At 37.1% G+C, this 14471-nt stretch overlaps 1 protein-coding gene across 1 annotated transcript in view; it reads right to left on the bottom strand.

The window, feature by feature from the left end:
* Positions 1 to 13346, bottom strand: part of LOC107550986 (alpha-1,3-mannosyl-glycoprotein 4-beta-N-acetylglucosaminyltransferase B-like) — a 148667-nt gene extending 135321 nt beyond the window's left edge. The window contains exon 1 of the mRNA XM_016232461.1: positions 13047 to 13346. Within this exon, the coding sequence (XP_016087947.1) occupies positions 13047 to 13143 (97 nt within the window). The 5' untranslated portion in view covers positions 13144 to 13346. The remainder of the gene's footprint in view (positions 1 to 13046) is intronic.
* Between the last annotated feature and the right edge of the window lie 1125 nt (positions 13347 to 14471).

Raw genomic sequence — 14471 nt, 5'->3', positions numbered from 1 at the left:
CCTCTCTCAAAGGCACAGCAGAGGAGGTATTTACTGTATGCCATTTTTCTACTGGAAGCTGGGCCAGAAGGTAAGGACAATGTCAGTGGCTCAGGGCAATACAGCTTTTTCAGACACCACAAGAGTATCATCTCAGCGCTATGAGAATCTATCCTGCCCTGATTTCTCGCCAACGTAGGCAGTGGAGTCCGGCTAAATATAGCCTGCCGCTGTGGAGCGAAGAGGTGGGCTGGATTTCTACCTGCGCTCACATGTGCCTCTGAGGGCCCTCAGGGCTGAGGCATTGCCACCTCTTAACTTCCTAATTGCCTTGAGGAGTGCAAAACTTGTATGGACAATGTATTTGAATTGCATAGATTTTTTATATGTGTTTTATTGTTGCAGGTATGCTATGCAGGGACTGTTCACAGCCTAAATCATTCTCATCAGTGTTGTGAAGAGCGTTATGTTCCAGCTCTAAAAGATTCTGGGAGTGTGTGTTGTGGAGGTCAGTTTGTCCAGCCTCTGTCTCAACACCAGTGTTGTGGAGGATATTACGTACTAGTCCCACCAGTTATGTACTGCATTCAGCAAGTTAGGCTGCATAATATATAAGTAAAATATAAGTCTCAATATTTCTTCCTTTTTTGAACATTCTTTTGTTTTACATTACATACTGTAGTTGATTGTTCTATATGTGTTCGAAGGAGAGGTCTGTTGTCCAGACTCTGTGGAACGGCGTGTATTTGTCGGTCTCGGGGACTCATGCTGTGGTGGGAGTCCTTTCATGTCTGGAGCCGGGCAGATCTGCTGTGGGGGGCGTCTTTATGATGGCTTCAGCTCCCAGTGCTGTGGAAGACAGCTAGTCCCTAGAGAGACAATGTGCTGTGGGGATGCTGGCCAAGGGACGCCCCATAAACATGTATCAGGTCAGTTTGGAGAAGCATGCATGCCTGCAATGTACACAACCATTAAAAAGTTTGGTGTCAGTAAAGTTTCTTATGGTCATCAAGGCTGCATTTATTTAATCAGAAATGCAGTAAACGGTAATATTGTGAAATATCATTACACTTTAAAACAACTGTTTTCTATTTTAATATATTTAAAAATGTAATTTATTCCTGTGATGCAAAACTGAATTTTCAGCAGCCATTACTCCAGTCTTCAGTGTCACATGATCCTTCAGAAATCAGTCTAATAGGCTCATTTGCTGCTCAAGAAACATTCATACTATTATAAATGGTGAAAACAATTGTGCTATGTAATATTTTTCGAGAAAACCATGATAAATTTATTTTTCAGGGTTCAATGATGAAAATAAAGTTCAAAAGAACAACATTTATTTGAAATAGAAATCTTTTGTAATGTTATAAATGTATTTACTGTCACTTTTGATCAATTTAATGCATCCCTGCTGAATTATAGTGTTTTTTTCTTTCTCTCTTTCAAAAAAAAAAAAAAAAACCTTACTTAACCTGAAAAACATAGTTTCATAGCTCTCTTTATTCTATTGCATTTATTTGTGCTGTTGTTTGCATTTTTTTATTTGTTCTTATTTTATTACTGACTTTTTACTTGTTTTTTTCCGAAAATAAAACTTTGCATTGAAGAAAAGTAGATTTTTGTTTGTATATGCTGTCAATTATAGTTCTTAGAAAGAAAATCGGAATCGGCAAAAATCGGTATCGGCAGATCACACTAACAAAAAAATCGGAAATCGGAATCGGCCAAGAAAATTGCAATCGGTGCATCTCTAGTGTATAGCTGTGAATCTGACACATAAACATGCACTAACTCTTGAAGGCGAAGATGGCCGGCACAGCAAGAATCAAACTATCTATAGATTATGAACACACTGTCAGACATGCAGTGTATATACACACGCTCCACTGCACCTTCCTCACTGAAGCCGACCCTATTGGTCGCCCCCTGCTTTTTAATTGTATCTTCACTACTGTGTTTCATCATATAATTTCTTCCACCAGCATCTCATCCAAGAATCTATGCAAAGATGGCAATGCATCCTCTCACATACAATTATTAAATCACTAAAATTAGTCATTACTTTTTTTGCTACAACCGGACATGGTAGATGTAGTAAAATGAGAAAATGGCAGGCTAACAGCCACAAAAGTCTTACTGGTGTGTGTGTGTGTGTGTATGCATTTTATGTTTGTTCAGAGCATTTAACTGCATATTTTGTTTTGTAAACAAGCCACAGTGTTAATGGAAAATTTGCAAAGAAACTTTTGCTGAAAGATGAAGTGGCCAACTGTATTGGATCTAGCAGCAGCCACACCACAAACTGTATGTAAACGCCCTTGGCAAGTGTTAATTTGGGGCCTGCTCATTATAAACTAGGAAAAAAACTCATACAGGTCAGTGAGCTATGGCAAATGCTAATCAGCTCTATTGATCCGGATGTGTGGTTATGAAATGACCAATGAAATCTACGAGAGCACATAAGGAAAAATAGGCCTATTGGTCTGTTGATGAGAGATATTTTTAAACAATCATTTGAAAAATTATATGAAGCAATCATTAGACACTTTTAGGATGCGTGACAAAAAATTTTTCATTTATATCATTTACATTCTTAAAGGGGTCCTTTTATGCTCTTTTTCAAAATCTTGATTTTGTTTTGGGGGTGTACTAGAACAGGCTCTCATACTAGGTTGTTCGAAAAACACATTATTTTTCACATATTTTACATTATTACAACACCTCTCTCCCAAGTTTGGCATGAACGGCTCGAATAGTTCCTGAATCAAATGAAGGCCCGCTTCTGAAATACGAAATGTGTTGTGATTGGTTAGCTGGGCCAGTGTGTGTTGTGATTGGCAGCACTCGGTGCCTAGTCGGGAAATGTCATGCCCCTTTACCTTAGCCGCCTGCGAGCTTCAGTGTAAATATTGCGTCAAAATCAAATAAATTTGAGCAAGATTTAAACCTGGATGATTGTAACCACTCTAAGTTCGTCTGCCTTGGGAAAACTAGCGTGTCTCCGACATTGTGATAACACTCGTTGCCCTCTCTAGTGCAGCTCAACCAGGGTCACATCCCATTTGTCGAACTTTGTGATATCACAAATCCCGGAAAATATGTGTTGTAGTCCAAACGAGTCGTTCATTGTAGTTTTTGAAAAGTGATTTCTGTTAAATAAAATATCTCCTTTTGAAGTGGACTTTGAGCTTTGTAACTTCGCAGATCTTTTTTATGCTCAAACAGCAACATTGCAGACTAACTAAAGTTGAAAAAAGTGAAAAAGCATAATAGGATCCCTTTAAGAAGTCACACCACATGACATTTTACAACCAGAACTAACCTTGCCTTGGTCAAATGATCTGATATTTTAAGAGACTTATTGACCTCGACACACAGTCATGAGGGTCCTCAGGGCTCCTCTCTCTAAGATTATTTTTTCAGGAGCAATGATGACAGCAAGCAGGATTCATACTTAAGGAGACCTGTACGAGCTGAGCAACTGTCATTGAGATGAATGGAAATAGACAACAGACAGTTTTCCCCAGGTCTTATAGATATCCTTGTGAAAATGATTATGAATTAGGGCTGCACGATTAATCGAATGCAATTATCATGCGCATTTTGATAGTAATGCCGGTTAAACATAGCCGAGATGATGTGGCTTCTTACACAGAATAAGGCACGCAACATATTTCATAGTATTTAAGCAGTGATAAAGGCATTGCATTATAAATAGACTTTATTTGAATGAAAATTATAATAATAAGAACTCAGATAAACCGTATATTGCTGTAGTCGTGTGTTTATTAGTCACGTTGAATCAATGAAAGCAGTTGAATCTTCTGTTTATTCAGCTGCAGCGATTTACTGGTTTCTTCTGCGAGGCGTATTTGGAGTTTCAGCGCGAGAGCGTCCTCTAGCCTTTGGATGGAGATTTACTGCTGATCACAGAACCGTGCTTCACAGAAAGATACCGTTTCTGTTGAATCGCGATCGCGATCTCGATTCCATTTCGATTTATCGTGCAGCCCTATTATGAATCATAGCCGGAAAACCACAACAATTACGATAACGACACAGAGGAACTAGATCATTTTTTCTAGCTGATGAACGACACCATCCAGCCAATCAGAATACATCTCATCTGACTTTAAAGTAGCAGATGACAATAAGGGGCACACTTTTAAGATCATTATGGTCTGTTGGGTGTGGACACTAAAAGCTATCTTTATAGTTGTTATTCTTAATGTGAATAGGCCTTTACACTGAACTTCAGCAATTTTCAGCAGTCTCCTTCCTAACGTCTGAAGGTTTTTCTGCTAACGGATCAGTAAGAGCATTCTTGTTTCTCTGGGCGAGTGTATTTCTCAGTTTCAGCACAGGGTTGTGTGGGTGTCAGGGCCCATATCAAAGGTCTGGGGCTCTAATGGGGTATGACAGAGAAATTGAGAGTGAACTCTGAAAGGGTCGTGGGAGCAATGCCTTATGGGAAAATCTGTCCTTCCTGGCTTTAGTGCGTTCTGGGTAAACATGACCTCTCCTAACAGACCTCAAGCATGAAAAGCAAGCAAACAAATGAGATAGAAGGATGACAGATAGGGATAAAAGAAACACTCACAAGTAAGCACAATGGCCCAAAAGGGTCTGGCTGCAGCCTTGCGCTTGCACTCTCAGACTTGCACTCTCAGACACCTGCGCTTCCGCTAGCGACATATATTATATATATATAATTTTTTTTTCTAAAAACAGTATTAAAGTTATAAATATAACTGCATATAATAAATAATACATAACAATTCTAATAGGTTTTTGGGGAGTCGCACCTCATGACCTTTTGCAACGCAAACTTTAAACTACTTAAATTAATTTTAATTCAGAAATTAAAAATTCATAAAGACATGCAAGTAATCGTGGGTATGAATCACATAATTTTTTTATGTAGCCTACATAAGTCTCTTATGCTCACCAAGGCTGTTCTTATTTGATCAAAAATAGAGTAAAAACAGCAATATTGTGAAATATTATTACAAGTCAAAATAGCTGATTTCTATTTGAATATATTTTAAAATGTAGCCTAATTTATTACTATAATGGCAAACCTGAATTTCCAGCATTACTCCATTCTTAGAGTTTATGACACTTTATTTTTGCATATTTTTGTGTAAACTATGATAGATTTGGTCAGGATCCTTTGATGAATAAAAGTAAAAAAATGTTTTTAAAAATTTTGAAATAGAAATTGTAAATACAATATAAATGTATTACAATTTCTACATCAAATTCTATTTTTCCTTACTGAATTTTTTTCTTTACTATTTTTCCTTACAGAGTCGTTACTGAATAAAAGAAAAGAGAGAGAAAAAACGTACTGACCCCAATCTTTTGAATGGTAGTGACACACTAATCGATAGAACAAACAAACAAAAAAATTGTGTCATGTCATTGACTCTAGGTTGCATAAAGTTACACTTTACTAGTATGCATAATGTAATCAATCAAAGAGAGAGCGAGCATGAAGCCATAAATCACACACTCCTCAGAAACACAACTTTTGTCTTACGCTGTGAACCAAAGTTTATTTTGCTGAATTATGACCTGTAAATTTGCAAAGGGCAAACACCAATAAAGGATCTATTTGACCAATAGAGGATTTAAGCATCAAATATCGATTCAAAGAACACACACACCTAAAGCTGCATGGTTTGCATTGCTGTGGGTCTGAAGTAATTTCACATGCTCAAAGTCCAGTGTGACCACGGCTTAACACTGCCGTCTGAACGTGTGTGAGACTTCACATGCAATGCCCACATGGTCTCTTCTAGTCACATGCTATTCTCCTGATAACTAATGATTGAGAGGACCACACACACACACACACACACACACAACATGTTTGTCCAGCTAATCACACAACCTAGACTTCTATTGTTTTATATCAGCTATTATAATTAATTTAGAAAGACTCTAACCCAAAACAAAACCTTTTAAATTGACAGCTTCTTAGATGGGCAGTGATGATGAAATATCCATCGATTCTGCTGAGTGCAAAGAGTAAATGTCTTCAGTACATCAGTAGCGGGCTGTCACGTCCTGACTAAATTCTCTCCATCATTGCTCTCTTCAGGGTATGAAGCGTGTCTGAATATGACAGAGAAAGGGTGATTTTGCACATGCAAAGTACACTGGCATATTGCCCTCTTAATGCTCTGATCCATAACCAGAACAATTCATCTGTGTCCCTGAATGAGCACAAAACCTTTCTTTCTCCAGAGTATAAGAATTAGTTCAACAAAAAAAAGATTGTTTTGTTATTAACAAACCTCATTGGTTCTGGCGGATCAAGCACACACGGTTGAGTTTCCATTTACTATATTTGATGTGCTCAATGTATGTGCATTGGTCTATGTTTAAATAAAAACTTACATTTGTTCATCATACAAAACAATTACGACAATTAGAGATGCACCGATTGATCGGCCAGAGATCGGAATCGGCCGATTTTCCTCATGATCGGCCCGGATCGGTGATCGGCCGATCAGTCTCACTTCTTTCCGATTCCAAGTCGATCCGTTTCGTTACCAGCGGCACAGGCAATAACGTCAGCCGTGCATTCTCGCTCTCTTCTCTCCGACGATCCCTTCTCTCTCACACACACATGTCTCATTCGCTCCGGTTAAATAGTGCTTGTATTGCGCATTATTTTAGTCATTCCCGCAGGTTTCGCGCTAATACCAAACACGCGCGCACCACCACTGATCTATATTAGTGGAGCGCACAATCCACGCTCATTCTCAAACATATCGTGAGCCACAAATGCCAAAATGAGTGGCTAACTGCGTTAAAATATTCAAATATTGTTATGTCAAAATGTGTCAAAATGCCCGTCTTGGCGAGTATCCAGTTAAACAGTCAGTTTTGGAACGTTAAACAGTTGAGAAAGAGAACGCATGTTGTGTAACAGTATATTGGGTCCGTGGATAAACTCTTAAAGGGACCGCAGTCCAATATTCCTGCTGCTGTCTGTCATGTTAATCAAAGAACAAAAGACACAGAAAACCACTTTCTGCTCTTGACTGAATACGTTTTATAACTTTAATGGTAAGCATTAATCTGTATTTCATTTTTACAATGAAGACTACAGAAATTAATCAAATGTAAAATAACACCGAATGTGTTATTTTACATTTGATTACTCAAATTTCTGTAGTATTTCTTAACTGAATAAAAACGTACTTAACCTGAAAAACTTAGTTTCATAGCTCTCTTTATTCTATTGCATTTATTTGTGCTGTTGTTTGCTATTTTTTTTTTTATTTGTTCTTATTTTGTTACTGACTTTTTACTTGTGTTTTTTTTTTTATTAAAATAAAACTTTGCGTTGAAGAAAAGAAGATTTTTGTTTTATATATTTATATTTGCTGTCAGTTATAGTTCTTAGAAAGAAAATCGGTATCGGCAGATCACACTAACAAAAAAATCGGAAATCGGAATCGGCCAAGAAAATTGCAATCGGTGCATCTCTAAAGACAATTTTTCATTTTGACTGAACATTTTAAGAAAACAACATTAATTCTAGTGTATCGGTTTGTTTGGACAATATGTTATTTATAATATATACAATAAACGATTCACCAGCTCTAATCTCTCAATGATCTGATCGCTGTGGTTAAAGTTAAAAGTTTTAAGTTTCTTTTTTCTGTTGAACACAAAAGAAGATATTGAATAATGTGGGTAATTAAACAGTTTCTGATCCCCATTGACTTCCATAGCATTGTTTTTCCCACATTATGGAATCAACAGCTACCATCAACTGTTTGGTTACCAACATTCTTCAAAATATCATCATCTGAGCTCAACAGAAGAAAGAAACTCTTACAGGTTTGTAACAACCTGAGGGTGAGTAAATGATGACAGATGGCATTTTTTTAGTGAACTATCCCTTTAAATTTCTCTCTGTTCCTCACACAAAGCTATCACATGTCTACAGAAGACATGGAATATAATCACGTTTCTATACTACTTTTTGGGTGTTTTTTACCATTTAGGATTGAGCGATGCAACTGTTAACTAATACATTCACAATTATTTATAATATACAGTATATTGCATTTATACTGCATGTCAAAGATAAAAAAAATTGTGACACTGCGGTAGTCAGCTGCATCGAGACTTCTTGTTTTTCATGGTTACTCCTTCTCACTGTTGCTGGATAGTGGATGTCTTGTAAACATTCACAAGACAGATTTGCTCCACAGTGAAATAGAAGTAAACGTTGAACACACATGGGGCACACACACCTGCGTTTCTCCATATGGAAATCACAGGTAAAACATCAGTCACGTTAATTATAAATGATGCCACCTGCTAACCTGCATTCTTAATCCAGTCTCACTCTGTGTGTTAAAAAAAAAAAACATAAATCACCAACTCAACCTCACTCTTGGGCTTGTCGCTATTAGAAAACTAGATGATTAGTCATCCTGACCAATTGCTTAAATATGAATCATGACTCAGATGTAGTTGATGTGTGTTGAAATGCCCCAAACAGGCTGATAAGCGGCTGAGGAACAGATCCTGGCCGTGAATAACGCAAACGGCTTTCATCAAAACACCATCTCTCATTAAAGTTCAGCCTTTTTTGGCTAGACTGATGCACATGGATAACAGAGCAGCACCCAGAGGATTTTACACAATATTACATAACAAATTAACATGAGTGCAAACTCAGGCCAGCACACAATCGAAATTAAAATATCTATATTCAATAATATGGCTGGTTGAAATTAGGGCCCTATGAAATAAATTGTACTATTTCCCAAATTCCAAAAATTTTTTAGTTTTTTTTACCAAATTAGACTTGCCTCAGGAAGGGCGTGTGGAACTGAACCTCAAAAACCACTCATGTTTTTTTAAATAAAATGGGGGACCTTTAAGGCCTGAAAAGTATTTTATACAAGAGTGCAAATGCAGGTGGAAATGTTTGGCTAACACGCTGCAAGCATGTGATACAGCTGTACATAATCATTGTGCATTACTAAAAAAAAAAGAACATGTATAGTTACAGTACACTGTAAAAAATTACCGTGAATTTAACGGTAAAAGACTAAAAATGCTACAGTAAAAACCTGTTAAATGGTCAACGGTAAATTCACCTACGATATACGATGAAAAACTGTATTGGACATTCATTTTACAGTAGTATACCGTTTTTGGAAGTGAAAAAGACTATAATTTACAGTGAATAACCGTAAATTGACATTCCCAGAATTCCCTGCGTTACATTTCAAATTTGATGTTTTTTTGTTGAAATAACTGTTTCTTCTTAGTTTTTTCTTGTCAGTTTTGTATATTAAGGTTGTGTGTTACACCTAATGTTGTTAAATGAATGTTTATTGCATTATTTCAGATTCATGTGTGTTACCATGATGGTGTTTAGTGTTTGTGTGAATGACACTGTGGACCTTCTATATTTGTTATTATCTAAAATCTGCTTATGATGGGCTTTGGTTCATCATGTGACTTTCTCATCACCACCTGCATTTCAGTACTTCAATAGGTTGATATATTAATATTAAATCAGTTAATGAAATTACGGTATTTAACTGTAAATTTAAGTTAAAACCGTAAAACCTAAAACGTTGCTACCGTATTTTTTACGGTAAAATTCCGGCAACCACAGCTGCCGTTTTTTTTACCATAAATTTTACGGATTTTTTTTTTTACAGTGTATGATGTTGCTGTTCATCTAACTATAGCTTGTCAACAGTTGAGGACTGTGTACTATTGTGCTTACAAAACAATTTCTGGAAAATATGTAACTGACAACATTTAGCATGCCCTGTCATTTTATCATATCACTTATTCAATGTTTGATTTGAAGGACATTTTTGTTCACTTTTGCAATAACCACTGTATCTTTATATGGTTTCAGTTCAATTGAGTATAAGAAAAAAAACTTGAAACTGAAAACTGCATCTTTTATCACAGTTTGAGACATAATCTGTATTTGTAGAAACACTGGCAGAGAAACTAGAATTTCAGTAGCGACTAAAGCCTTGGACAAACTGGTAAATAGTAGGTCTAATTCTTCCAAGACCTACAATGTCTCTAGTTACTCTTCCAGTTTTTTCCTCAAAAGACTAAATCAATACAAGGTTGCTCAGATTCCTTGCCTCATCTCTGCTGGGAGGATTCTGGGTAACCGGGGAGTATCACTGAGATATCTCATCAGCTTAAGCTGGAACGAAAAGCAACGTGATAGCTGCTGGGCTTCACTCCTCTAGTGAGCAACCAAGAGAAAGAAAAGAGACCAAACAAGAAGTAAATGGGAAGGATCAAGAGGTCAAGCCAAATCTTTATCTCTTTCAGGATGCAGATAATAAGAGCTTTCTCTCTATCTCTCTGGAAGAGCTTTCACCTGGAGCGACCGTACAGATCTCATACTGTCACTCTCTCACAACTGTAGTCAACTGAACCCCTTCCTAAATACTCCAGGCTTAACGGGATAGTTCACTGAATAATCTTATCACTTACTCTCCTTCATGTACTCCAAGCATGTACAGCTTTCTCTCCTCTACTGAACATAAAAGATTGTGTTATTTAGCAGAATGTTCACAGTTCACTTTTATAACAACAAATAAATGATGATTTTCATTTCTGGGTCAACTATCTCCTTTTGTGAGGCTTGGAAAATTCTGGTGTGAGATTTCTACTACAAAGGCATGCAATTATAAAGGGTATCTGCCTGTGTCAGAGTGTGTTGAACAGGCATGTCTGGACAGGTACAAGATGTTTGTGTTTTAATTCTTCCAGCTCCAGCAATCCATCACCACACAGCGGCTGTCTGACAACAAGCCTACAACTCTTCTAAATACAAAATGTGCCCTTATTGTGTGTGCACCAATAATAATAATAATTTAAAAAACGGTGAACTCTGGACGAAAATGTATATTTTATGTTCTAGTTCGGTTGTGGATCCCCTTTAATGTTCTGTAAATGTGTGTGTGTTCTGTTCTACAAATGCCTATATTTTTTGGGGGGCATAAAATCAGCACTAATTATAGAGGACCAACAATAATGTACAGTATTTGAAAAATAATATGTTTTTTGAACATTAAAACATGTCAACATATTCTGTTACACCAAATACACAAAATAATGATCTTTAAAAAAGCATCATATGACCCCTTTAATGTTCTGTAAATGTGTGTGTGTTCTGTTCTACAAATGCCTATATTTTTTTGGGGGCATAAAATCAGCACTAATTAAATTCAAAACAAATACTACTATAACTTTGTAATTTTTTTTTTTTTTGCATTTCCATTGCAGTTGAGTAGACCTTAAAGAGCTCATTTTAATTTTAAAATATTTAATATTTTAAAACTTTTTTTTCAAAGGTGAAATATGACTGACGGTTGTTGCACCAGAACGTAAGAGAGGTTCACATAATGTCTATTGTAACTGAAAGCCTTAGAGGTCACCATTTGTGATGAGCCCATTCAGAAATAAAAAGACTCAGGAGTTGAATGGTTTAGGGTAGAAATATGACCAATTGTTATTGTCTACATCAGACATGCACACACAAACAAACACACACACACACACAAACCAGGGTGATGAAGGTTCTTCTAGCAAGACAATAAATAAAGTCCAATTCATTTAAACTGGAAAAAGACTTGGACAAACAAACTCAATCTCCACAGTACACTGATACGGTCAAACCAAGCTCATTTTCAGATGCATGTCATACAGTACAGCATGCGTGTCAAGCTTTGTGTGGGTTTCCACAGAAGTAAATAACAAGAAACAACTAAAACACACTCGAAACTTGAATAATATCTGGGAACAGAATAAGATGCTTAGCGTCTACAGATGAGATGAGCAAAGGCAGATGTTCATAATGACAAGAGCACAGGAAGTTACAGACATGTTCAAGTGCTGGAGCAAAAAAACAAGAAGCAGCAGGGCAAGTTCCAGTGAAACAAACACAAATGAAAGGTTTGTGTCATAAACAGCTATAGAACTTTTTGCTGCGTTGCACTTGATAAAGCAATAGCAATTAACCAGAGTAGCTACATCTGCTTTGATTTGTGACCAGCTCAACTACTCCTAAAGAGCCAGACAGGAGAAAAAAAAACATAAGATGAAAAGGTGTGATGGAGAGAGAAACTAGAAAAATGAGTCTGCACTCACGCATTAAAAAAGCTCATTGTGTTACGTGCACACAGGTGTAACCATGAGGCTTACTTAATGAATATGGATTGAGAGCAAACGTGGGCATATATAGAGCTTGATATAACTAGGATTTAAAACTGGGAGCAAGTGGAAAAGGCCAACTGAGCCATTTTAGGTAATGCGTTACACAAACATCATACCCATTTCTCCTAGTTCACAAATGTCACATACTTTCTGCAAGTTATGCGCTGCCTTCTAAAGAACCTTATGAGATATCAATCGCCAAGACGCAAGCAGGAAGGATCCATCACATCCAGACAAGAAAGCAAATGCCAAGATTTAAATGTAGCCTATCTATCCTTCTTCGTCATGCCAACTACATTCAAGCATGTTCAACATCAGAAGCATGCTCGGAACCTCTCAGGAGCCTTCAAGCACCCCAGGAAGCGATGACTGCATTCGAAACATTTGCTGGACAAAAAAAAACATGTTGAAATAGCATCAGATAAGCGGTTTAGGTTGCTTGTTTAGAAAGTGCAGATGTAAAAACAACATCAAACCCCAAATGAAAGCAGCATCTCAGCAGAAAATGGTTATTTGGGTAGATATGCTTCTAAATGTACCTGCAAACAGAACGTAATGCATTATATAGTGTTGCCTTAGTATTTCAGTAAACAGGCCTCTTTGATAGTTTGAGGAGCAGTTGATTAAGACACAAGGTGCCCAAACACAGACAAGTCAAGCAGCAGCAGCAGCAGCGTTGCATTGAACAGCTGTTCAGTGATCCGCAGCTCCAGCGTTTCACTGCAGCATTTGAATGCATGACAGAATGCAAGAGAAGCATTTGGTTTCCACGCATGATGCGTTCCGTTCCGACAGAGAGCGAACGCGTAAACACGGGCTCTTACCTTTGGAATTGCTGAATGCGGTGTACCAGGATAATGATATAAGCCCACATAACCCGAATAGTGAGACTGTTAGGAAGGTGCCATTTCTGAGCCTCATCTCCGGGTGCGCACCGATATCATGTCCGAACCGAACAGTGAGCTCGAGCGCGTCTGGCGTGCGTTAATGACAGCGCGCGCACATGAGAGAGGAGAGGGAGGCGAGAATGCTACAGACTGTGTTGTGTACAGGCAGATGCCGTTTATACGGGAGAGGGTGTGTGTGTGTGTGTGTGTTTCACGGTGTTTTGTTGGACTGGCTCGTGCAGGCGGTGCAGCTGCTCCTCCGCGCGGTCAAAAAAGAAACACGCTCTCTATTTGTGCAACAGTTGCACGCTGTAGTAGACTTGCGTTTTATATAATATCCCATAAAGCATACATTGTTTATTGTTTGAGGTCCTGGTGTATCTTTATATCATCACGTGCTTAGCTATAACACCATGTTTAAGGGCGCAGCCTATAGCCTGTAAAAGATTCTACACAGAAAAGATCAATAATAATAAGAGGATAATAAATGCATGTAAACATTATGTACATGTTTTGTAGGCTATTGCCATGTACATAATGTTTACATGAATTTATAGTGTAAAACAAAGTCACTAACCTCTTATTATTATTACTTAGCTTTATTTAACCATAACACTGCAATAATAGGCCTAATTCAAATGCCTGAAGCTCAAAAAGCTAAACTTTTAAGAGAATGCATTTAAGTTTTATAAGAGCGTAAGCTTTTAACTACCCTTCACACTGACCCCGTTAATTTCCATAAGTGCCTCAACTTAAACTTCAATAATCAATATGATAAAAAAAAATCAATAATCAATATTGTAATCAACATTGTGCCAGAATATTTCTTTGTGTATATATACACACACATACACACACACACACACACACACACACATATATATATATATATATATGGGTGATTCTTAGACTATGGGCACTTTTATGTTCTTTGGTCATATTTATAAAAATACATATCATTTTGGACAAATTCCTCTTTCTTAGTCAAACTAACAATAAAACCACCTTAAAAACTTTTTACTTACCTTTCCATTATGATTTTTTCATACTTTGCAACCTCCTTATAGGTGTCAAAATCACTCTTTTCTCATTGTCGCACACCCAGACTTTTAAACTTCAACAATGAAAATACAGTTTAAAAATATGACTTATCGGGTAACTATTAATGTACCTGAATTAAGCACTAGTAAAATAATTAAAATACATAATAGTATTTAATGTGAGACCACGATCAATATTACGTTCTATACAAAATATAGCTGTCGCACAATATTGGTGTCATTTCCAGCACAACACTGTAATGTCCCTTTAAAAAGTTTGTGTGAAAGATTGTTTAGGTGGTTTCTATGGAAATGTTCAGTG

Source organism: Sinocyclocheilus grahami, unplaced genomic scaffold, assembly GCF_001515645.1.
Source record: "Sinocyclocheilus grahami isolate Dianchi unplaced genomic scaffold, SAMN03320097.WGS_v1.1 scaffold411.1, whole genome shotgun sequence".
Taxonomy (NCBI): Eukaryota; Metazoa; Chordata; class Actinopteri; order Cypriniformes; family Cyprinidae; genus Sinocyclocheilus; species Sinocyclocheilus grahami.
The sequence above is the reverse complement of the archived record's forward strand: the minus strand, read 5'-3'. Positions and strand labels throughout refer to the sequence as shown.